The sequence below is a fragment of the Alosa sapidissima genome, chromosome 10, assembly GCF_018492685.1.
Source record: "Alosa sapidissima isolate fAloSap1 chromosome 10, fAloSap1.pri, whole genome shotgun sequence".
NCBI lineage: Eukaryota > Metazoa > Chordata > Actinopteri > Clupeiformes > Clupeidae > Alosa > Alosa sapidissima.
In genome coordinates, this window is record NC_055966.1 from 7242337 (window position 1) to 7265420 (window position 23084).

At 43.5% G+C, this 23084-nt stretch overlaps 2 protein-coding genes across 5 annotated transcripts in view; one reads left to right on the forward strand and one right to left on the reverse strand.

Moving 5' to 3' along the window:
* LOC121720760 (serine/threonine-protein kinase 3-like) overlaps positions 1 to 12862 on the reverse strand; it is a 90562-nt gene extending 77700 nt beyond the window's left edge. For both annotated transcript variants that reach the window (XM_042107160.1, XM_042107161.1), the window contains exons 1-4: positions 12727 to 12862; positions 9948 to 10028; positions 7977 to 8105; positions 7528 to 7642 (exon numbers count right to left, since the gene is read on the reverse strand). In XM_042107160.1, coding sequence (XP_041963094.1) covers positions 7528 to 7642; positions 7977 to 8105; positions 9948 to 10028; positions 12727 to 12749 — 348 coding nt within the window. In that variant the 5' untranslated portion in view covers positions 12750 to 12862. The remainder of the gene's footprint in view (positions 1 to 7527; positions 7643 to 7976; positions 8106 to 9947; positions 10029 to 12726) is intronic.
* A 1497-nt stretch (positions 12863 to 14359) lies between these two features.
* On the forward strand, positions 14360 to 22847 carry osr2 (odd-skipped related transciption factor 2). Of its 3 annotated transcripts, none has more exons than XM_042107105.1 (4): positions 14360 to 14489; positions 20771 to 21486; positions 21865 to 21964; positions 22360 to 22847. In XM_042107105.1, the coding sequence occupies exons 2-4, from the start codon at positions 20834 to 20836 to the stop codon at positions 22540 to 22542; spliced, it is 936 nt and encodes a 311-aa protein (XP_041963039.1). In that variant the 5' UTR covers positions 14360 to 14489; positions 20771 to 20833; the 3' UTR covers positions 22543 to 22847. The 3 variants fall into 3 exon arrangements, with proteins under 3 accessions (XP_041963039.1, XP_041963038.1, XP_041963040.1); XM_042107104.1 differs by lacking the exon at positions 14360 to 14489 and adding an exon at positions 18643 to 18897; XM_042107106.1 differs by lacking the exon at positions 14360 to 14489 and adding an exon at positions 18643 to 18897 and having other exon boundaries at positions 22442 to 22847.
* The last annotated feature ends 237 nt before the right edge of the window (positions 22848 to 23084 follow it).

Below are 23084 nucleotides of genomic sequence, written 5' to 3' on the forward strand. Positions count from 1 at the left end.
GCAGAGAAGAAAGAAGGGGTCATTCAGAGCGCACATCCAGTGGAGGCCAGATGATTCAGTCACTCTGGTTTTCCCAGGCCACAGCAGACACACACACACACACACACACACACATATGTTAAGCCGCGCGCGGTCCCCACGGATCACTAACACTCACTGTTTTCGTTTCGATGGAGGCTCTAAACACACAGGCTGGAGATTTACAGCACTTGCTCCCTTTTTCCCTTGCTCATTCTCCCTCACACACACACACACACACACACACTATGTGCACAGGTATAAATGTACATGTTTATACAATATCATGTACACTGATACCAAAAATCTGGACTGTATATGAATGCATGTATGTACATACACTACACTCATAAACACACCCAAAGTAGAATGTTACATACACATACACACACACACACACACACACACACACACACACACACACACACACACACACACACACACACACACACACAGCCCTAGCCAGCAGTGTCTGGGGCCTGAGTGGAGCAGCACCTGGATTGTTACTGATCCCCACAGTCCACTTGGGCCGTGGCTCCGCTCAGCAATCCCAGCATCCCTTTCTCCACCGCCCCAGACCACCCCGCCCCACCCCACCCCACCCCACCCCCGGCTCCACCGAATCGCAGCACACCGCACCGCACCGCACCCCCACCCCTCGGCCCTTCCCAGCGCACTTAGCCTTGTTTATTTTCTCAAAACAGAAACAAAGAGAAGGCACCGCCGAGAACCGTATCTTTTTACAACTTGGTGACATCACTCGTTAAAGGGCCGGCGCACACATGCGTGAGGGCTCCCGGTCTTCGGGCTTTTTGGGGCTCCCCCGGCGCCCATCCACGCGCCCCCAGGTGACCGTGCTGCAGTCTGACCCCTGATCGGGGTCACCGGCATGGCGTATGTTGGCTTTGCGAGCGAACAAGTGAGAGCATGAGTGTGCTTCTATCCAGAGAAGGAGGGGGGGGGGACAAAGACACGGAGGAAAACAGAAAAGGAGAGAAGATTGAGATGAAGAGCAAGAAGCATACAAGGTGGAAAAGAGAGGAGGATGACTTTGTTGATGTGGGATGGGAAAGATATGTGGAATGACCAAACTAACTTACTGGACAATGCAAGGAGAGCGGATATGAGTAATCAAATGAATATAAGGCTGAGTATCTATGCACCCTATCTGACTTAATGGCATAAATATCTGGAATAAACAACTGGAGGAACATCTGCTCTGAAATGTCATGGCTATTTTCCACAACATTGTGGCAATTGAGCTCAACCAACATGAATCTTACATCATGCAGTGACGCATGGGCACAAACACACACACACACACACACACACACATACACACACACACACACACGCACACACACACAAACACACCCACACACTATCGTCACACATACTCCATCCAGCTTCACCAGGTGACCAGGAGAGTGAAGTCACTGGCCTCTAAGTGTAAACACAGTGGTTAATGGCATCTTGAAAGACGCCAGTTGATGATGGAATAAGGAAGTGTGATCTACAGTCATGGGTCCTATCCAGATCCTCACAGAGTTCCGTGACTTATACTTACGAGAACACAGCAGTTCAATGAATACCTGGTCAAGTTCTTAGAAGAACTCAACAAGGTGCTATCTAGGATTCTTTAAAGAGCCTTTCCTAAGGATCAAGTCTTGCCTAAGGATACCTACCTGAGGCATAGTGATTTCTGACTTTTGTGCCATCTTTAACGGCCCTGTTGTGAGTAAAGAACAGTGTAAGCGAGTCTCTTTACCATTGAAAGTCAGTAAACCCAAACAAACAGAGGCCTTGTAAGCCTATGGATGGTGCCCAGCTGCTGTGCTGTGCTGGTGCTGGAGCTTATTAGTGCACCGCACTACTTCAGCGCCGGGCCCCGCTTCCTCCCTGTGGTCACTCCCACCCAGCGCAGATGCACCAACGCAAATAAAAACACACAAATTAGCCGTGCGGACAGTAAACATTTCCAGTTCTCCGGGCAGACTTCACCCACACTGTGCAACATAAACCACTCCTAATACGCTCTCGCAGTGGCGGCATCGACAAGCAGTACGGCGTTAGTCACGCTGACGTCCTCTGCAGCGCAAGACGCATGGCATCTGTGCATCGGCAGACAATAGGTAGGCGTTTTAAAAAGGTAACTCTCTTTGAGTATCCTTCACACCAGAAAGCGGCCCATGCTTAAAATCTGTTTAGCATTGACCCGTCTAGGTCAGGCAGAACTACCAGGTCTACTGTGCCAGAATCTGTAAAAGTCCGCTGCCTCTTATTTATGAGTTCATTTATAATCATCAAGTGTGCAGTTACTGAGGGGGCAAGCAATCAATTTTCGCCGTTTCGACCAGAAACACATCCACCACAGCATTAGGAGAGATTTATAAATCTTGAAGTCCGAATAATTGTGGATGTGGAACTTTTACGACCGGTTTTAACGGCTCCCCAACCCGCGGTACGGAGCGGTCCTGGGGCTCAGCACGGCGGAGAGTGCCGGCACATCCCGGGCGTGCGGGGCCTGGCCTCTCGGAGCAGCCGTCTCTCTCTCTCTCCCGGCGAGGAGTCCACTCGTCCACATGTGAAATCAATACCTCCCCCTCCATTTATAAGCTACTCTCGCTTGTACCATCAAATCAAAACCATATTGCCAAAAAAATGGCTTCTTCTGAAAAAAGATCCCATCCAATCCCCTAGTCCCAGCATGAGAGAAGAGATAGATACTGAGGGGGGGGGGGGGGGCTATGACACCGTTTTTGAAAAATGCACAGTCTGGCTCCCTCAAAATGACCAGCGCATAACCTGCTGACTTCCAGCTTCACATCTATATTGAATTGGAACCTTCAAACTTCATCTCAATTTTGCGGCTTGACATAAATACATCTAAAAGTAAATCTCCGAAAAGTATTAAAGTTGGATGCGGTAGAGCCGCATCAACTCCAGGGCCCTTCCAAGGTGTTTAATAAATGCTTGGTACATCCAGGAAAATACTTTCCCCGGGTTTATGTTCTGCAGAGGTGACCTTAGGGGCTCTTTGAGTTGAATAAAGCCGTATCCTGGCACAAGCTCCGACATCCATCTTCTTGACGTCTACAGTACGTCAACCTAATGGTAAATCTGTGAAATCGCCAACCGACATCAAGACACAGAAAATCTGCCCTTGGCACCCTGGCAGGACCACCTTTTCCTCCATCTCAACGGTATACAGGCCTGGAAGTCGCCTCTTAAGGACTAGCACTATGCAGAGAGGGAGTGAATGAGAGAGAGAGAGAGAGAGAGAGAGAGAGAGAGAGAGAAAGACAGAGGGAGAGAGAGAGAAAGAGAGAGGGAAGAAGGGAGAGAGGGAACACCCAGTGTTTTCCTCCTGCAGCGAGCTGCTCTTTACCTGCGCTCTGGTGCCCGTCATCTATTCGGCTACTTATCAGAGATTTCCACCCCTGTAAAACGCTGTGTGCGCTACAGTAACGGTGCAGCATGCAGAACTTTTCCATCGCCCCTCGAACAAACGCTCCAGCCGTGACTCCACTTCCCTCCTGTTTTTATGAGAACACGCTGGTGTTGGTGTAAAACAGGTCATTTGGACCTCCCAGGGTCCACTCTGGCAACGGCCCTTCCCGCGTGCCAACATCTACAGCCGCCCAAGGCACTCCCATGACCAATAATTTTGCTCTCACCCGAATGTCGTAAACAGCTTAAAACCCTATTAAAAGCACAAATACGTTTGCAAAACTAAGTAGACGTTTATAAAACAATATTTCCTGTCTGCGCGTTGACTGTAAATAGTGTATTCAGAAGCACATTATTGCTTGTGACTCAAGCAAGTCCGATTTTTTCCCTGGCAGCGAGCTGAGTACAAGTGTCCTATAAATACAAGTAGGAACCTGACAAACTCAGCTGGAAAGGAAGTTATTACGAATGACTGATGAAGGAGAATGTTATATCTCCAAAGAGAGAACTTCTCAGTGGACAGCTGTGAGACTGTGTGTGTGCGTGTGTGTGTTCCATAATGTGCATGTGTGACCAAGTTTAAAAAGTGGGCATGTCATGTGTATATTGTTTATATGTACATATGTCTGTATGTGTTTTGAGTATGTGTATGTGCATGCATGCGTGCGTGTGTGTGTGTGTACGTGTGTTTATGTGTAGAACTCAAGTGTTTGGATATGAATACAAGTTAATATGAGTATTCATGAGAACATGGATGTTGATGTGTGAGAGTGCGAGTGAGAACATGTTCACACACGGCCATCTACAGACACTAAATAACAGTGAAGAAACATGGCTCTGCATATTCCATTAACTCACAGGCCTGCTGGACTGGGCCATCAAAAATCACAGGAGTCCATTTATAAACGTTCAAAGACTTGAAAGGGAGAGAAAAAAAAACGACTGAAGGAAAAACAAGCCTGGAGGCCTGCCACAAACGGAAGATATTTTTAGCCCCAAGCTTCCAAGTGAAGTTCACGGTCATTGTAGTATGTGATAGACTGGTCAATACGGCTGTAAGGCAGCAGGACAGACTCCGCTCAGCACATCCTGTAGGGAAGAGTGCAACGCGGAGAGGGGAGACTCGGCGGAACCAACCAGAGAAGAATTTCATAATTCAAGGTCTCTCCCTCCAACAGTGTCAGGCTCTGTTCTCGTGTTTAGGAGTGGAGAACCATTTCCTGCTTGCTGCACTCCTCTGCACAGCTCTCCGGACTCTGGCACACCATGAAACGAAAGAACCAAGAAAAAAAAAGAGACAAAAAAAAAAGAGAGAGAGCGAGAGAGCGAGAGAGAATACGGGGAAGTGAGGGGAAGAAATGGAAGAAATTATGCTCAATCACACAAGGATTACTGGGTGTGTTTTGGTTATGAAAAAAAAAGGGAATGTCATAGGGCTTCATCTGAGCCCAATTCTTTCATGTATACATCCACAATGTAAACGGAAGATAAGTGCAGTCATACCCCACACACATACAACCACCACCACCACCCCCCACCCCGCCTCTCCAACTGCCCCAGCGAGAACGACAGAGCCAGGGAGGAACCCGGAGAGTTTTCTCCCACAGTGTGTCACCTGCTGGCCCCATAGTGGACCGGCGGAGCCAGCCGGACCGTGCTTAATCCTGCCATCCAAACGCGGGGTAATAAATATGTAACAGTAGTAAGCGCTGAGAAATGGCTGCTCTGACTCACTGCGCCCTCCGCTTTTTTATTGGAAGTGGAAACATTGAACTCAAAACAAAAACAAAATGTCGACATTCGATGGGGCCGCGTGCATTTCATGCGCCTCTCTCTCGTCATCGTCAGGGCCGCGCACTGAGACAACTCGGAAAACCCTGACCCTAATGAAAGACTCAACAAAAACACTTTGAAGCTAACAAACATGGGCAAAATTAGTCTCGCAGGTGCAATAATTAATTCTCTGGCAATATACAAGTCCAGCTGAGGCTATGGCAGGCACTGAGGTAGAGGTAGATTTTTTCCAAGGCACGTTCTGTGTGCGGAATACCTCATTTAGCACAACCATCTGTGCTGAAAAGATTGTTTACTGAAAGTGTCTTTAGTTTTATTATTTAAGTTAATTTTATTTTGGTGACTGATACGTTGCAGCATCAACAGGTAGTTCAACACGTAAACTTAAATACAGCTTGCATACTGTATTTACATATTTTGAGTAGCTATAAGAGGAAAAACACAATGCCTTATATCATTCAACACTTCTTTTGAAGGATGTGTGACAACCACCTCAATTTTGCGCTACAATACTCAATCAGCCCAATATCAGAAAAGTCTAAACAGGATTTCGTTCTAGTAACAGTCACATCTAACTGCGTTAGTGTGCCTTGTGGTTGTGGTGTAGTGTTCACTGTGAGGTGAGCAGCCGTTATCTTACTCAGGGCAGAGGGGCCCACTGCGGCCATGCTGCAGCTTCACCCCACACAGCTCCCCTCCTGCAACAGTAGCCTCTCTCTGGCTCTCATTAGGATTAGCAGCTCTGGGTCCAGCGGGGGCTACATCCCTGCTCAGGTAGCAGTAGCGCACCAGGCCTGCGAGGTGCAGGGGGGATTTGGGAGGGGGGAGGGGGAGGACTGGAGGAGTGGAGCGGAGCGTCGGGGGCCTTTAAAAACGTCACCTCTGACAGAGTGCCCGGGACATTCTGTGCCTGAGCGAATTTATGCCCCCGTCGCTGCGCTGTTACTCTGTTTATGTCTCTCATCAGCCTATTAACTACACTGCAGCGTGGAGACCGGAGGGGGGGGGGGGGAGCGGGGGCCAACAGGTGCCTTGGAGAGGGAAAGGTTTACCAGTGCACACACACACACACACACACACACACACACACACACACACACACACACACACACACACACACGATGAGAAGTCTGCTGTTCTCTTTCAGTCACAAGGCCACTGTGCTCACAGGTGGAGGTGGGCCTGGACAGGAAGATGTTGGAGAGTAGCAGGTAACACTAAGCTGCTTTTGCAGAGCCACCAAAAGGCATGTGGAGTGGGGGGTGTAGCGGTAGAGGTAGAGGTAGAGGTAGAGGCAGAAGTAGAGGTAGAGGCAGAAGTAGAGGTAGAGGTAGAGGTAGAAGTATGGATAATGGTAAGGAAGAGAACTCAACTTCTCTGATCACATCCAGTCCTGAGGAAGAAAAAAAACACGACTCACCCTGGGCCAAACCCAAATCTGGAGAATGCCCTCACCCCTATCCAGAGGGAATCTGTTCTGCAAATGTTTTCTCCTAGCTGTGTGATTGCTTCAATCCTCAAAAAACATTTCGTTATGAATGATTGAACCAACTCCCCCCACCCCCCAACCTCCCGCACTCACACACACACACACTGCCCTCCCTCCCTGCTTTCATAACGGTCCAGAGACTGTGCTGAGCGGAGCGGGCTTTACGAGGCAGAGACGGGTTTGGGACAGTTTCATAGAGCCCTCTCTGCCAATATCGCAGCCAGGGAGGAAGTGAGGACTGGGGTCACGAGGAGAAATAGCACTTCCTGTGAGACCCTGCTGTTTTTTTTCTCTTTCTCTCTCTCTGTCTTTTTTTTTGTTCATTTTAAAATGCAGGGCTCTCCACGAGTGTGCGCCGAGCGAGTGCTGGGTCGCATGTGTGTGAACTCGCAGCTGGACAGTCTCACGCGTTCGCTCCTCACTCCTCATCATCTCTCCGGTCAGCCAGAGCTGAGGCATCCCTCGGACACGAAGCTACAAAAGCCCTACAAAACCCCACTACAGATGCTTTTGAAACAACACCTCTAAGGGTACATTTGCACTGTCAAAAGCATAAGTCACAAAAACATGATGGAAAACAGGACAGAAAAACACTAAATGTGGAAAAACCGTTGCTGCTGGACTGAGCAATGAACACAATACAGGCCTATAATAAATGTTACAGAGCAATGCAGTGAATGAGACAAATGTCATATGAATGAGACATTTGAGAAACTACTAAACATCAATCAAATGAAAAAGCTGACACTGATCTCTAGAAAACGGTGCTGACTTACTGTCTTGCTCCGCGCTCTGATAAGGTCTGACACAGAGCCTGCTCCACAGTACTCCATCACGATCCACAGGTCTGTGTTCTTGAAGTAACTGCCATAGTAGTTCACCACATAGGGGCTACAACCAGATATAACAACATGTGGGACTGCAACTTAAAAAGTACATCTCAGCAAATATTCATAACAGAAATGATTATGTTCAATGCACATGCATTTATTTGGCAGATATTTTTAGTCAAAGTCAACCGTACAAGACATTCATTTTGTTCTGTGTGTGTGCACTCAACAAATCAAATCAAATCCATGACAATGGGGTTGCTAACACCTGGCTCTACTAGTGGAGTTCCAGGCTTAAGTGGTGTCAGTATGGAGAGGCAGAGATGTATGAAGTGTTTGCGTGATCGCACACAGAGAGCAACAGGAGGGCGGGGGTTACGAGCTGCGTGCGGTACCTGTCACACTGCTGCATGATTGATATTTCTTTGATGATTTCCTGCAGGTCGGATTCCACGGGCACCTGTTTTATGGCCACCACCTGCCCCGACTCCTTGTGGATGGCTTTATAAACACTCCCATAGGACCTGAGCAGAGGCGCACGCGCGCACGCACACACACGCACACACGCACACACACACACACACACACACACACACACACACACACACGCGCGCGCGCACACACACACACACACACACGCGCGCGCACACACACACAAACGCACACACACATACACATTACAAACACATGCACACGCGCGCACACACACACATCGTGTGTGTCCATGTTTATCTACCTCTATGTCTGTATATTTGTATGTCCCCCCTCTTCCTTATTCTCATCTGGAGAGTGTGACCCGGGGCCTGCAGAGGGACTGGACATGGCATGTCAAAGAGACCTGAGGCCTGAGGCCCCCCCCTCTCCAGGGCCCCCGGGGGAGGAAGGCCCCGAGGCGTCCGTGCAGCGAATGGGAGTCTGGCGCGCGGGTTGAGCTGCGTTAACTGTGGGTTTTATGGGCTAGAGGAGTACAATATCATGGCACTTTAGTCTCAGGCTTTTTTACGCGCCTCCGGTGCACGAGAGCACCGGCACTGGCGTGGCAGGGAGCGCGGGCGCCCGCCGGTCACGCAGAGGAAAAAGGCGCTGGGCGCTGTTAAACAGATGGCAGCAGAACAGAGGGCGGCAGAGCGCAGCATGGGCGCACGCAGATGGGGAAGAGATCACAACCCCCTCCCCACCCTACACACACACACACACACACACGCGCACACACACACACACACACACACACACACACACTAAACCCACCCCATCAACCCATACACGCCATCAAACTGGAATGCACCACCTCACCCTGGCTCATGGGGGGAGGGTGCATGTGTGGGGAGGAACGGAGTGGCGGTGGTGGTAAATATTACCTTATATACCCCAAGGCACGGCACAGGCTTGGGATCAGTTTCTGTGGTTTGCCCGTGATGTTGATTGCGGCAGGAAGCTACGCAGGCTACTGATTCACAATTAATGTTAAAAAAAAAGAAAGAAAGGTAGCTCTCCAGGTCCCCAGGTACGGAACAATGGAGCTAGTGGGTAATCAGAGCCTGTTGCCTGCCTCTCTGCTCTGGGGAAGGGCCAAGACTGGAGCGGTGGAGGAGGTCTGAGACTGTCAGCTAGAGTGGAAGAGGTTTGTGACAGTCTATGACGGATGATTACAGATTGCTTTGCTCAGTTTGTCACTGGTGATTAATGTGAAACACAATTAAAATTGATCTGAAACATTTGTTACAGAAAACTACACTATGACAATGGGAGTGTCATGGCTATGAAGAAGTCAAAAGAGCTATGATTGAGTACAAGGAGAAAAAACATTTAAACATTCCCTTCATTGTTAACATTAGTATAATACAGTCAATTACTTTCTTGACAGTAGACTACTGTAGCCAAAAAAAATACAACAATGAAGTAAAAACACAGAAAACTATGTTAGTTAATTAGACAACATGATTTGTCACGTTCAATTCAGATCAAAAACACAAATGGGTTAAAAACATATCTAAGAAGGAAATAGAAGTACAGAAAGGGTGCCAGAGACAAAGACCATGGAGAGGCAGAGAGAGAGGGAGTGAGTGAGAGAGAGAGAGAGAGAGAGAGAGAGAGAGAGAGAGAGAGAGAGAGATGCCCTGTTCACATTTTTACTGCTGTGCCCCTGTAGTCAGGCGGCCTCCTCTGACTGACGTTACACTAAACAGAGCGAGGAGCCGCACCCACCATCAGATGCCGAGAGATGCCCACACACACCAGAAGAAAGAGGGGGAGTAGCAGAGAGAGAGAGAGAGAGAGGGAGGGAGGGAGAGAGACAGCCAGCGTGCAAGCGCGGGCGAGTGAACAAACGAATGGTTTAAAGAAGAAAAAAGAAACATGGTTCTCACCCCTCCCCAAGCTTCTCCAGCATGTCAAAAACGTCCTCTGGCTGCTTGGTGAGGCTGTCTTCACTGAGCTTCTTCAGCTTGCTGTGGTGGGAGAAGGAAAACAGCTCATGGGCACATGGGCATACCTCAGCAAACCCAACATAAACAAGCAGCATGTCCTTCAGGAATGGAGGAGCAGACCTACAGGGCCACAATTAAGGAGCCTTTTAGTAAATAAAACATTTTGTAGTGGTGTTTCAAGCTATGTGCTAAATCATCAAACTGTGATACAGACTGAAAGCATCTAAAACACATTTCCTGTGTGTTGAATGGTGAAGGATGCCACAAATTCTGGGAACACATAGAATTTAATCATAGCAATCAAACGTAATCAATGATTGGCTACTCGGATGACGGCTGAACATACTGCTGTATGTCAAGCTTATAGACTTTAGTTTATTGGTCAATGACAGCATAATTACATCAACCTTGCAAATCCAGTGATATCAAGTCTGTAAAGTGCAACTGGTAAACTGATAGCTTTCAATGAGAGGTCAAAAATATTGCAACTAGCTAGAATGAAAGAATTTTAATTTGATATCAATGCATTTTGTGGCAGAGGTTCAAATTAAGCAAGGTTTTGAGATGAAAAATACAAGCTGCTTCTAAAAAGTCACAAGCCTACTTGTGATGAGCTTTTATGTGTTCAGGACCAACAACAGCTTTTACTTCAAAAATGCAATACAGCATCCCAGTTTACTGTGCAACCATTTTAATGTTTTTTTGATAAGCGGGTGGATAAAAATAAATCAGGGCTTCTGTCTGGTCTCTGAGGAGAGCAAAGCAGAATGCCGCTACCCAAATAGGACAAAGAATGCCAATTTCTCCCCCAGGGTAAAGAAGCCAACTATTTTGACTTGGGAGGCCTCTTCAAAAAACAACAAATGACACTGATATATTAACATCTGTCGTGGGGTAATGCACTGAGGAGAAATGGCCCAGATTTATAGCTGTGTCTACTCGATCTAACTCTGTGGGTGGTGTCTACAGCGACACAAACAACGTCTGGGTAGGAAAATAAATAAATAAATAAACAAACACAAACGTGTTTCTCACAGTCGGAAGACAATGTTTTTGGATTTCCAGACTGAGGGATGTGTCTGGCTGCTGTTGTTTTCTAGTTCTGCCCTAATGGATCATCCAAAGGTGTGATTCAGAGTGGAGATTCAGAAAAAGATCAAACAATACCTGCCTTATCTAATGCCTCAGTGTCTCAACCCAGTATAAAAAGGGGCATAGTGTGGGACACTTGGCAGTGAGTGGTTGTTGTAGGAGATCCTATGGGATGGAGCACCACTGGCAGCAGGACCAAGATCGCCTGTTCACAGTTAAGAGAATTGGTTCACAGGGTTCATTGTTTATTCTCTCAAAAAGTGACAGACCGCAGAGATTCCTTGTGTTATAAGACGACGAGACCATAGCAATTTGTGGTGTAGTTCCTGCCACTCACACACGGACGAGGCTGCCATTTCTTCACGCAACAGACAGACATGCTTCTCAAGACATTCTCGACCACCCCTTTCACATCAAAATACCGTAACAGATGATCTGCAAACATGCACGGTTTTTCAGAAGCAATTTATTTGGCCATGCCTAACGTCTGTGCACACAGAGTCCTCTACAGCCCTACCACAGCAGACAGAGAGGCCTCAAAAAGTTGGAATCGTCAGACATGATTTGACATGAAATATGAATGACCAACATCACTGTGAATAATGAAAATTGTGTTGTTTTCTCTAAAGACTGTGGCTAAAGGAACATTTTAGAGGGTTTTGTACCATTATATTTATAAAGTGAATAAACTAATTTATCATGTGTCACGTGACAATTTAAATATGACAATATCTGAAGATGAATTGAGTGCACATATTTAAAACAAAACAGGTCCATATGTGGTGTGTGGCCATCAAAATTGGCAATTAGTCAACTCAATTGTTTATCACAAAACAGTGTTTAATAAACAAATACCATGCATTAGCAAAACAAGTAGGCTACAGTGTGATGATCCTAACATGAATAGCCTAATATAAAACACATGTTAAAGTCTGGGTGGCCTGGGCTTTTAACTGGCATAATGAACAGGTGGATTGAAGGCACTTGCCCTGCAAAGACAGTTCAGCGGAATTGAGGATCCTCTGTAAGCGTTTTAGGCTCCTTTAATACATTGATTTAAAACAAGGTATGCAGTAGAATTTAATGCACGAACTTTTAACCTATAGATGAACAAGCTGTATTCATCAGTTTTGGATATTTACAAATTCCGGTAATCATGCGTCGACAAATTACTTTTTATCCCAATTAAGTGGATGTTTGATGATTGTTAGATGTTTATTCTAAACTGTATTTGAGAAATTACTATGGAATAATCCAGGAGATTTATTTAAATGAGGAGTTGGCTGCAGATGCAACCTTTGTTAGCCGCGAGTATTGCGAACCAATGAGGGGGTGGGACCCCTGAAACAAAACACAAAAGCGGATGCTGACAAATCCGAGCAGAGTGTAACAATTTTCTCTGGTGGATTCGCACAATAATGTTTACGTGCACGCCCGTTATCGTGTGCAAATCAGACTGTAGACATGATTAGCCATAGGCACGTGGTAACGCTTCTATGTTTGCCATCAGTTGGAGGAGGTACTTGATCAGTTGTGCCAACATCGGCTATATAGCAGCAGCACAAGACTGCGCGGACAGTTTAAATCGAGCGACGTTGTTGTATCCCTGAAGCAGGATATCACCCACCTTTTGGGCGCAGAATAATCCATCAGATGGACTCTTCAATGCAATGGCGCTGGAAGAAATCGCAAAATGAAAGTCGTGTATTGTTTTTGCCTACGCCTACAATTCCAACTATTCAAGTGTCATGCTCAGTTCGCTTGGCCAGCTGTTCGTCGTAGTCTGCTGACAACTTGGTGATGTCACGAGAGAGTGCTGACAAGCATGCTGCTGATAGTAGGAAGAGCTTAGTCGCACATGCCCTCCGCTGGTTGGCTGAGGTCGGAGAGGAGAGCTGCCCTCACTGGTTTCCTAGCATATCCATTTCAAATCATGAACATGGAACATTAACAAGAAGCCGAGCATGTGTATTGTTTTGGGTTGCTTGGAAATGCTTGCTTGCGTGTCGGTGTGTGTTGGGACGGGAGTGGGTAACTCAACTCTGCAATAGCCATGCTGCCATCTGCGACAGATGCAGGACAGCATAGTGACAGACTTGCTGTTGCTGTCTTTGTAGGACTATATTAAGAACACACACTATCCACACTATCACTATCACTATCCATCAAATACCAAACAAAACGAGAAAGCTTTGCCTCTGTTCTTATTTCTGAAGTTCTGTTTCTTTTCAATGCCATAGCCTACATTGCATCTTTGCTTAGCCCAATAAAGCCATAATGTCTTACCTACAGTAGAGTAATTCATCAATAAATCTGCGAGCTAAGTAGCCTGTTAGCATTCATAGAAGGCTTACATTCTAGAGTATCTACAAACATGGAACTAACTTTAACAATAGAAACAAAGTAACCTTACATTAGGCTACATTACAATATTTTCAGGTTAAATATAGACATGACTGTTGAGCAACGCATTTATTTTCAGGATCTTTTCTTCTTTCCAAAGCATTGCTTAAGACTATTGGCAAATGACTAGTGAAATACAGATGTCCATAGGCTCAAATATAGTGTGCACCGATCACGACAAACTTAGATCCTCAAAACCTACAGAAATAATTTCCCAGTATGTATGTTGGACATAAGCATGTCTTTGCCATTTTATTTAGTGGATTGTTGACTGTTTGCATCAAAGGTCAAATGGATTGTCAGCCCTTGTTCAGTGCAACAACACTGGATAGGCCTACACACTGTAAGCTGACTAAGTGCCATTGCTAAGTACTAAGACACAATGCACAAGTGTTTCCACAAGATAGAGAGTAAAATCTGAATAATTTTAAAACCATAATCATTGCTGTAAAGACAAATCACAAATGATCTGTAGCCTACTTAGATGTCACTTTTAGATTGTTCACAAAATAACAATATGAGGAGTGATATTAGGGTTGGTTGGTTAGATAAGTGCTCTGCACTCATATCTAACTCATATCTAAGCCACTCAAATCTTTACTGCATGGGACATGCCAGAGAAAACTAGAGTTACGTTGAAGCTCTGAAGAGAAGACGTCACCCTTGTAAAAACAGAAACTTAACCCAACGTAACAAACGTAACCCAATATGCAGTCAGGGCCTTTGAACAGACATCCCTAGACTCAGTGTTCCGGGACACAAGGTGTTAGAGTGTAGGTGGGTACGTGAGGTGAGGGGGCTTGGAAACCACAGCAGGTTGCATTAACTTACCACCCTTTCCATTGAGGACTCCACTTCCTGTCAGAGCTGCACTTCAGCTCAGAGTCATAACTAGAGTCTGGTGTCAGGAAACACGCTTCCCAGGCAAAAAACATCTCTAACCCTGTCAAACATTTTGAGATACACAGACAGCTGGGTCCTACACAGGTAAAAATATTTCTGACACACATTTAATCTGCTTTTTTGATAGATTTTCTTAACCTATCTATCTTCTTTATTTTCATAAATCCCTTAAATCACATTGAGGTACCAGGTTTACAGCTAAAATTGTGTTCTTTACATTATATTCAAAGAAAACATCACTTGTAACTTATACAATAACCTGGAACATCCAACAACAGCAGTGTATTATAACTTAGTACAGATCCAGTTCTAATCTTAGCCTCATTACAACTGTCCTGTATTAAAGTTGCTTAATGTGACATACATTCATATTATACAGCTTGTGAATATTACACATTTAATGATCAAACACACCTGCATTGTTAAGCAGATGTTGGGTGCCTAAAAGCGATTCTGATTTCCTGATTGTTGTGCCTGCCTTGAATGAGAAGACCAGAATGGTCTCGAGGCCATAATATCTCTTCGGCTAAGACCAAAATTGTGTGTGTGTCTGTTTCTGTTTCTGAGTATGTGTGTGTGTGTGTGTGTGTGTGTGTGTGTCCAGCTGCTGCATGCGTGAGTAGTGTCTGAATGTTGGAAGATTTTGTGACGGTGGCTGTCACAGTTCAGCCATTACAGGTCTAGTCTCAACGCAACGGTAGCGATTTCACTTTAGAAATGTTATGAATGAGTATAATGATCATTTAGGACCAAATGATATTAAGTTTAAGTTACTCCCTGTAGGGACATGTTATTGAATCAATATTCATTAAAGAGAACCCAGATGAATAACTTCACGGTGATCTACACAATGTCGTCGAAATAAATTTCTCCAGCATTGACAACAGGGGGGCTCGTGGTAGACATCACACAAAGGTTTCTCCAGGAAGTGGCCCTATGTTTTGAATCTGAAAATCCGCCATTTCTCCACATTTTCCTTTCTTTTGTTTCTTTCACATGCAATTAGTTTAACTATTCACTCTTTCTCAATTAAGATAATATAGTTTGATGATGGTAGGCAGTGATGTAGGCAAATTAACTTGTATTAAACATTTTCAAATGCCATACAGTGTAACATCTCAGAGTGTTCAAGGAAGCCCCTCAGAAATACCTTTTTTTTTCTCAGAAACGTAGTTTGCTCACCCCCAGACCTCAGACTGTGCTCAGCTCTGCTCTGCACTGCACTGCTCATGTGATTATGTGCTCATAGATTCAAGGCTTATTCAGGGCTTGCAAAATGACTTCCAGCAATTCTGCAGTTGTTCTGCAAGATAGTATAACCTGTTACTATGTATTAGCTATGTAGATGGATCTCCGTCTCTGTCTGTAGTTAGGGCTAAAGGGATGGTTGATCAGCCTATATCAAACCATGTTTTCTTATCACAACAATTTACAGGAAAAGACAGCTGAATGAATGAAAATATGTTATACCAAAACTTCAATTCTTTCTTCTGCCCAAGTTTCACAAGTACCTTATGGAATTATTCTATCCTTTTTATTTAATTAGTTTGAACAGATAGTTGGTTTGCCTCACTGTATGGGGTTTTATTGCAATGCATACAAATTGATGCACAATAAATGAATGCACTAGACATTTATGGACTCTACATTAGAAATTAATGTGGCTATGTGGATTTCTGGAAAATGTTTGGTCTGATATATTTATGGGTAACCTATTCTAATTTAATTCAAAAGTCAGTTAAAACTCCATTGTTCACAGCATTATTTATAAATAAATCAGAATAGTTTTTTGACATGTTCCTCATTGTAGGATCATGTTTTGTGATTAAGCTACATGTGAATTGCCTAATGTCCTCTGTTTGTGGTTTGATCATCCCTTTAATCATAAACCACATATTTAGGGGCGAATACACCTTGTAATTATGTTATCAAAAAAGGCTCTGGTCAGTCCAAGATTGATATTTGCTGACTATAACAGACGGGGGCCCAGAAAGGGCGCGGATCTTTTGAATCATCGCGACTTTACTGAGGCACCTAATCTAGCTCTGGACATATTGAATATGCCATCCACACCGCTTCTCTTATTATTTACTTTTCAATATGTTTAACCCGTATACGATCTAAATCAGACAACCGTTGAAAGTTGTTGCAGGCTTTTTAATATTTGGAAATGTGTGCACACTGGTCAAGTTTGCATGTTTGCGTATGGACATGCTGTTATCGCCGACTGTCCTCTGTGGTTGCGCTTTCCTTTAAAACATAACCTTAACATTTTAATGCAATTTCTGCATTAAAAATAATTCTGACTTATTATGAGAGTTCAACATCACATAAATGTTCTTGCGTACCCTTATTATGTATTCTTTTCTGCAATGTTATTTACCCACAAATGTTTTGCATAAGTATTTCTCGTAATTTCGATTAGAAAATGCGATACCGATCGTCCGTAATTATTCATGACATATATCCTAAACGAATGAATATTTTCTATGTATTCTACGTGGTTCATATAACTTTTGCAATTTGCTTTATCATGTTTACTTTTTCACAAACCGCTAATTAGAGGCCACTTCATGTTTTCTTTCCTCTACACACTACCATTTCTTCTAAGAGAATAAAAATGCCACAATATATTTTCCACGCACCTGAGACCGTTTCCGCTGTGTATCTTCATTGTGGTGAAATTATGAATGAAGTCTTGCACCGCGTTGTTGTACCTCGAATTTAATGTCATTCCATCCACCGCCGATAGACGGCGCTGCAGACCTAAGGAAATAGTGTTCTAGTCGCTTCTGGGGATGCCTCTCAGATTCACATTCCTATTCACGCGTATAGCCTACTGCCAGTGATGTCAGTTATGCATTCAATATAACAAAAATAACACTATATGTACAAGTGCTTATTTTAGAATAAATTTGGTAATTTTTGATCACTGTGTACCAAATATTCAAGCGCAGCTGAAAAAGTGATTTCAGGTGTAAAATCCACTACCTATCATTGAAACAAATCATTATTTACCCTACATTTTTATATAAAATAACCTAACTGTTTCTATTTTTCTGGCGTTTATGAAATATTAACAAATGTAATCTCTTAAAAACACCATTCACAAAAGACAGCCTAACCTATATAACAGCATAACAGGTGTAAAATTGAGTTGGACCTCTTGGGCAATCACCTCATCGGCTAATACACAATTTAACTTACTTTCTTGGTAATTGAAAATTGGTGGATTTTTGAGGATGGAACATTAGGCTTTGGTAGTAGTAACATTAGTAGGATTTGGCTCGACGCTTTAGGCGGTGTACAAGTGACATATTCAAGTGACATTTTTTTCCTTACCAAAGGAAAATATGGGAAATAAAATGTATATATTTGTACAGCCTATGTGCTTGAAGATTGTCTACACATGTAAGGCATTTTTGCTGTGTCCAATTATGATCCGATTGTGTAGCCATATGGCTCATTGGTTATATTAGACTGCAGAATATAAGCATATTATATGTGCATCGGTAAACTATTACTGCTATAACCTGCATTCATATAGGCTAATTAACCATTGACATCTGAATCCGTTATAAATGCAATGTAGCCTACATTACTTTTCATTAGGCTACTAATAATCAAAGTGCTCGACGACGGTGTGCAGTTTATTTAAAAGTATACAGCCGCCCGTCATATATATTTAAAAACGTGGTGTTTTCTAAAATTGCTCTATTTAACGTTTACATTTAGCCGACAGTAATGACGGCGCGCTAGTTTTGCCTTAAATAATTTGATCATCCACTGGCTCAGACGTAGTCAAAAACACTAAGGGCAATGCGACTCAGGACTCATAACCACAATGTAGTAAAACAGTGCAGTGGTTGTCAAACATACCAAGTCTTTACGCAATATGCACGGCTTTCCCGCTGATGTAAGTCGCTCGAGTCATTAAAATCACGTTTTTGAGGCGTGAATTAGGAATAAAACACGTTTTCCCCTCGCTATTTTTGAGTCTCCAAGAAAATCTGAACCACCCCGAAAAAATGTTACGGTTTAGATTTGAGGTGTCAGATCCATGTTGAGCTGAACGCCGTCCTCTTGAATTGTAGTTGCTATCCAAACACAAATAAACAGAGAAGAGCATTGGAGTTGATCGCGGGTGGAGGGCGTGTCGAGGGCGGGCTGAGCGTGCTTGAGCTCTGAGCCCTGAAAAGTGAAGGACCTGTTGCGCTGTACTGCACTCGAGTCGAACTCTCAGCCCAACGCAGGACTTCTGGAGCGCAGCTAAGAGAAATCAACTTTGTCCACTATTTGTTCATATTCTCTGCCACTCCACTCCGAAGATATAAGTAGGTCATCAGCTCAAAGAGGGCAATGAGTTGTATATGGACAAACTTGGAAGATTTTTGCTGATATTACGTGGGTGTTCGTCGCCTTGCACCAAGCGTTGTGGATTACTGAAAAACAGAACTCTTTGTGGGCGACCTTTGGCATCTATTTATTGGGGGTAAGATTGTAGCTACATTTGAAGCAACCATTATCGTTAGTGTTCATTACACTGACAGTCAACCTAGTGTTTTTTTCAAAGTCAGGATTTTAAAGAGCTGTTAGTGCAAAAACAGAGCTGTCAGAAGAGGCTACCGCTCTTGTCATGAAACGTGACCATGTTCTGAGTCCAAAACTATGTAAACGACAAAAATCGTATTCTTGGCACAGTCGACATGCTTGCAATTTAACTTTTCGAAGGACCACATAGTCTCGTGTATGCTGTTGACAATATTTTTTTAAACACGCGCATGACCCAGAAATCCAGAGGGATGTTCTACATTCATAAACGAACAACCATTACCTCTAACTTGAAGATTTTTTACATAAAGTGTCAAAACCTCTTCACAATTGGAACAACCATTGTTGTTTCAACACATGCATTATACACAACCTTATATTGCCCAAATGACATGTCTTCTATCTTTATGACATAGGTTGTGCTACGGTGTTATAGTGGTCATATAAATTCACGTTCAAAACTGCGATAATGGAATCTGCTCGCTGCAGCCCATGTGCCTTGACAAAACGAGAACCTGTTTTAAAGGCACATTTTCCAAACGGGTGCCCAAACAGCCTTATCTATCCTTACTGAGCTATGTTTAGGATAGTCGTCAAAACAAGCAGCGTATCAAATGATGTCGTAATTCTCAGATTTTAGAAACATGCAGTAAGCTTGGTTGGCCCTACTTTTACTCTCTCGTGTAAGTCATATTATTCTTAATAACAAGAATATCAAATGCGCAGTACACCCATATTTCATGTCGATCGAAAAGGACCTTTATTATGGAATACACTTTGGTAAACGCTGAGTCTCTCAAATGTAACATGACATTACTCACTTATATGCAGTTGTGGTACAGTTAATACTGTAAGCTACGTGTCTTGTAGGCTTCGACATATCACTGGGTGAATGCATGCACAAGGGAAAACGTTTCTGTAAATCTTACTATAAGGCGACTAACTCTGGTAAGCTTAATCCACGGAGCCACATAGGATATTTCTCTCCGACAATCCAGGAGGCCATACTCATATCAACCCCGCAACACATAACAGTGTCAGGGCAGGCCTATCAAGCCAACTTATTTCACTCTAATGTGCTCGGTGTAAGCAAAGAGGGCTTCTAAAATTCACTCAGGTCAACATGATCCTGTCCCTTGTTTGATAGTCGCAAAACATTGTTTCCCTTTATGGTGAAGACGTATATGAAGATATAGCCTATTATTTTTTTTTATTTCGGGATTCAATATTTAAAAAAATAAATTTAAAAAAGTATGAAATGTGTGCCATATGGATATCACACACGTTGGTGATTTCTTAATCGTATAATTATAATGTCTAGTTTATTCGTTGGACAATATCTTAAGACACTCTCATCCATTTGGACATATTTAAATCAAACAGAATTATTAGTTTACGCCCTGAGTAGGCTATACCTAAAATTCACCCATTTAATGGCATATGTTGTAGTGGTAGCCTAACAAATAGGACTATATTTTCTGTCAGTCTGAAGTGGGCACATAGCCTATGGAATAGGCTTCAAGTTGTGAATTGCATATTAATGCGTCAAATTCTGAAATATTTTACACAAACGTGCTAAACAAACGAAACGTCTGTACAACCATAACGCCTTTAAATGTCATAAAGAGACTGGAGACTGTAATCGCAAAATATAAATGTATGTAAAAGAGGCCTAGTGAATTAACCCATATTTCCCTTCAGGCTGGGCATACTTTTACAGCAAATACCCATTACTTTCTTACCCCATGCCAATACCGTCATGTGAAGTACACTACTAAAAAGCACATACTCTAATAATTATTCTTGTCTTACAGGTCTCGAACGGGAGTTTGAACTCATACATAGGCAGCGTCTCGACAACAAAACCTGCGTTGAAAATGGGGAGCAAAGCACTGCCTGCACCGATTCCTCTCCACCCGTCCCTACAGCTGACAAACTATTCATTTCTGCAAGCTGTCAATACTTTTCCTGCGGCCGTGGACCACCTGCAAGGACTGTACGGCTTAAGTGCTGTACAAACTATGCACATGAACCACTGGACCCTGGGCTATCCGCACATGCAAGGACTGAGGTCAACTATTACCGAAATGGCTGCAGCTCAAGGCCTGGTTGATCCCAGGTTCCCTTTCCCTGCGTTACCATTCGCCACGCACCTTTTCCACCCCAAACAAGGTGCTCTTACGCACGTCATACCCTCCCTGCACAAAGACAGGCCGAGATTTGATTTTGCTAACCTCGCCATTGCGGCTACACAAGAGGACCCGCCGAAATCTGGCGAGCTCTCCAAGCTGACCGCAGGCCTAAGTGGCGCGATCTCGGAGCTCAACAAACTCTCGCCGGACAGAAAACCCACGCGCGGACGGCTGCCTTCCAAAACGAAAAAGGAATTTATTTGCAAGTTCTGTGGCAGGCACTTCACTAAGTCCTATAACCTTCTCATCCACGAGAGAACCCACACAGACGAGAGGCCGTACACATGTGACATTTGCCACAAGGCCTTCAGGAGACAAGACCATCTCCGAGACCATAGGTCAGCATTTTATTTCTCTTTTTTAATGGTAAACAGAAACGATACATGGCGTGCATTCTGTTTGATTATGTTCTAAATACGTTGGGGGTCGTGGACGCTTTCTGTTTAGAGTTATTGCAGTTTTATGACTTACGATTTATGGAAAATGTCATTCTGCCATCAGCCGTGCCATCTTGTAGTAACCTATATACTTTTCCTTTGGTTTGCTTTGAATCATAACTGCAGTTTCGCTTATAATACTGGAGGGCGCTAAAGCATCGCTTTGCAGATACAAACTGTAAATCACTGTTTTGCATGCACGAACGGAGTGACTTGGCCGATATTTAAATATATTTAATCGGTTCTCTAACCCCGTGATATCTGTGCGTTAATTTGCAGATACATCCATTCCAAGGAAAAACCGTTCAAATGTCAAGAGTGTGGGAAGGGATTTTGTCAGTCTCGAACTTTAGCTGTTCACAAAACATTGCATATGCAGGTAAGATTTCCCCCCTCTCTTTTCTTATATCGTTATCTGCATTTATTATGGTGAATAATAAATCACAAAGTCTGGTGATAAAATCCACCTAACCACGGCGTTGGCATAGACAGAGGCTTGCATACACCATGATGTTATTTATAAATGGTGATATCAGAATGGTTCTTTATGCTAATGATGCTCAAAATAGCGCACAATGCAATCCATGTGACTTACAGACACAATTGAAAATGCAATAGGACGGGAAGAAACATTACAATGATTCTTCTTACCTGAAGAAATGCAACAGAAAGTGGGCAATTATAATAAATTATCATGTTAAAATAAAAACCTATAGAAAATTATTGATTTAACAATTAAGGGAATAATCATTTGCTTGCTTCAAATCTAAACAGGAATCTCCTCACAAATGCCCCACATGCGGAAGAACCTTTAATCAAAGAAGTAACCTGAAAACTCACCTTCTTACCCATACAGACATCAAGCCCTACAGCTGCGAGCGCTGCGGAAAGGTGTTTCGGCGCAACTGTGACCTGCGACGGCATAGTTTGACACACACACCCCATCAGGACTTCTAGTCTCGATGGCTGGACAAAGAATTATAATAACAATCAAAACGGACACAAAGAGAATAGCAGCAGCGCAGACTGGAGGATAAACATGCATGGACAAAAGGACATATTAAAGCAATGGATTCATCGCTTGCATATACAACCCACACAAGACAATGACGATCCTGGACTAATTTTTGTCATCCTTGTAAATACAAAAGCCCCTGGAACCCATGTAAATAATATTTTCCCTGATTTTTTTGTATTTGTTCTGTTTGATTGATCTTAAAAATGTTGAAACTTGCTTATATGTGGTTGTTTGTTAAATTGTATTGTAGAAATAAAATGTAATTATAACCATGAATTATTATGTCCCCTTCAGTTGTTTGTAACGCCTAAAATATGGTAAACAATAAAACAGTAGATATAATGTTTTACAGTGCCCACTGCAGGAGGTGTGGAAACAAACAAATAAGTCAATCCTAATCGGTTTCCATCAAAACATGCAATAAATCATTACTGAGCTGGCGAATACTCCTTAAATAACCCTGCTCTTGGCTGAAATCATG

Bases quoted from the DNA above. Each gene is read 5' to 3' on its own strand.
- osr2 (XM_042107105.1), top strand. From the start codon at position 20,834: ATGGGGAGCAAAGCACTGCCTGCACCGATTCCTCTCCACCCGTCCCTA. The intron at 21,487-21,864 runs GTCAGCATTTTA...GTTAATTTGCAG, and splicing joins GACCATCTCCGAGACCATAG to ATACATCCATTCCAAGGAAA. The intron at 21,965-22,359 runs GTAAGATTTCCC...AAATCTAAACAG, and splicing joins ACAAAACATTGCATATGCAG to GAATCTCCTCACAAATGCCC.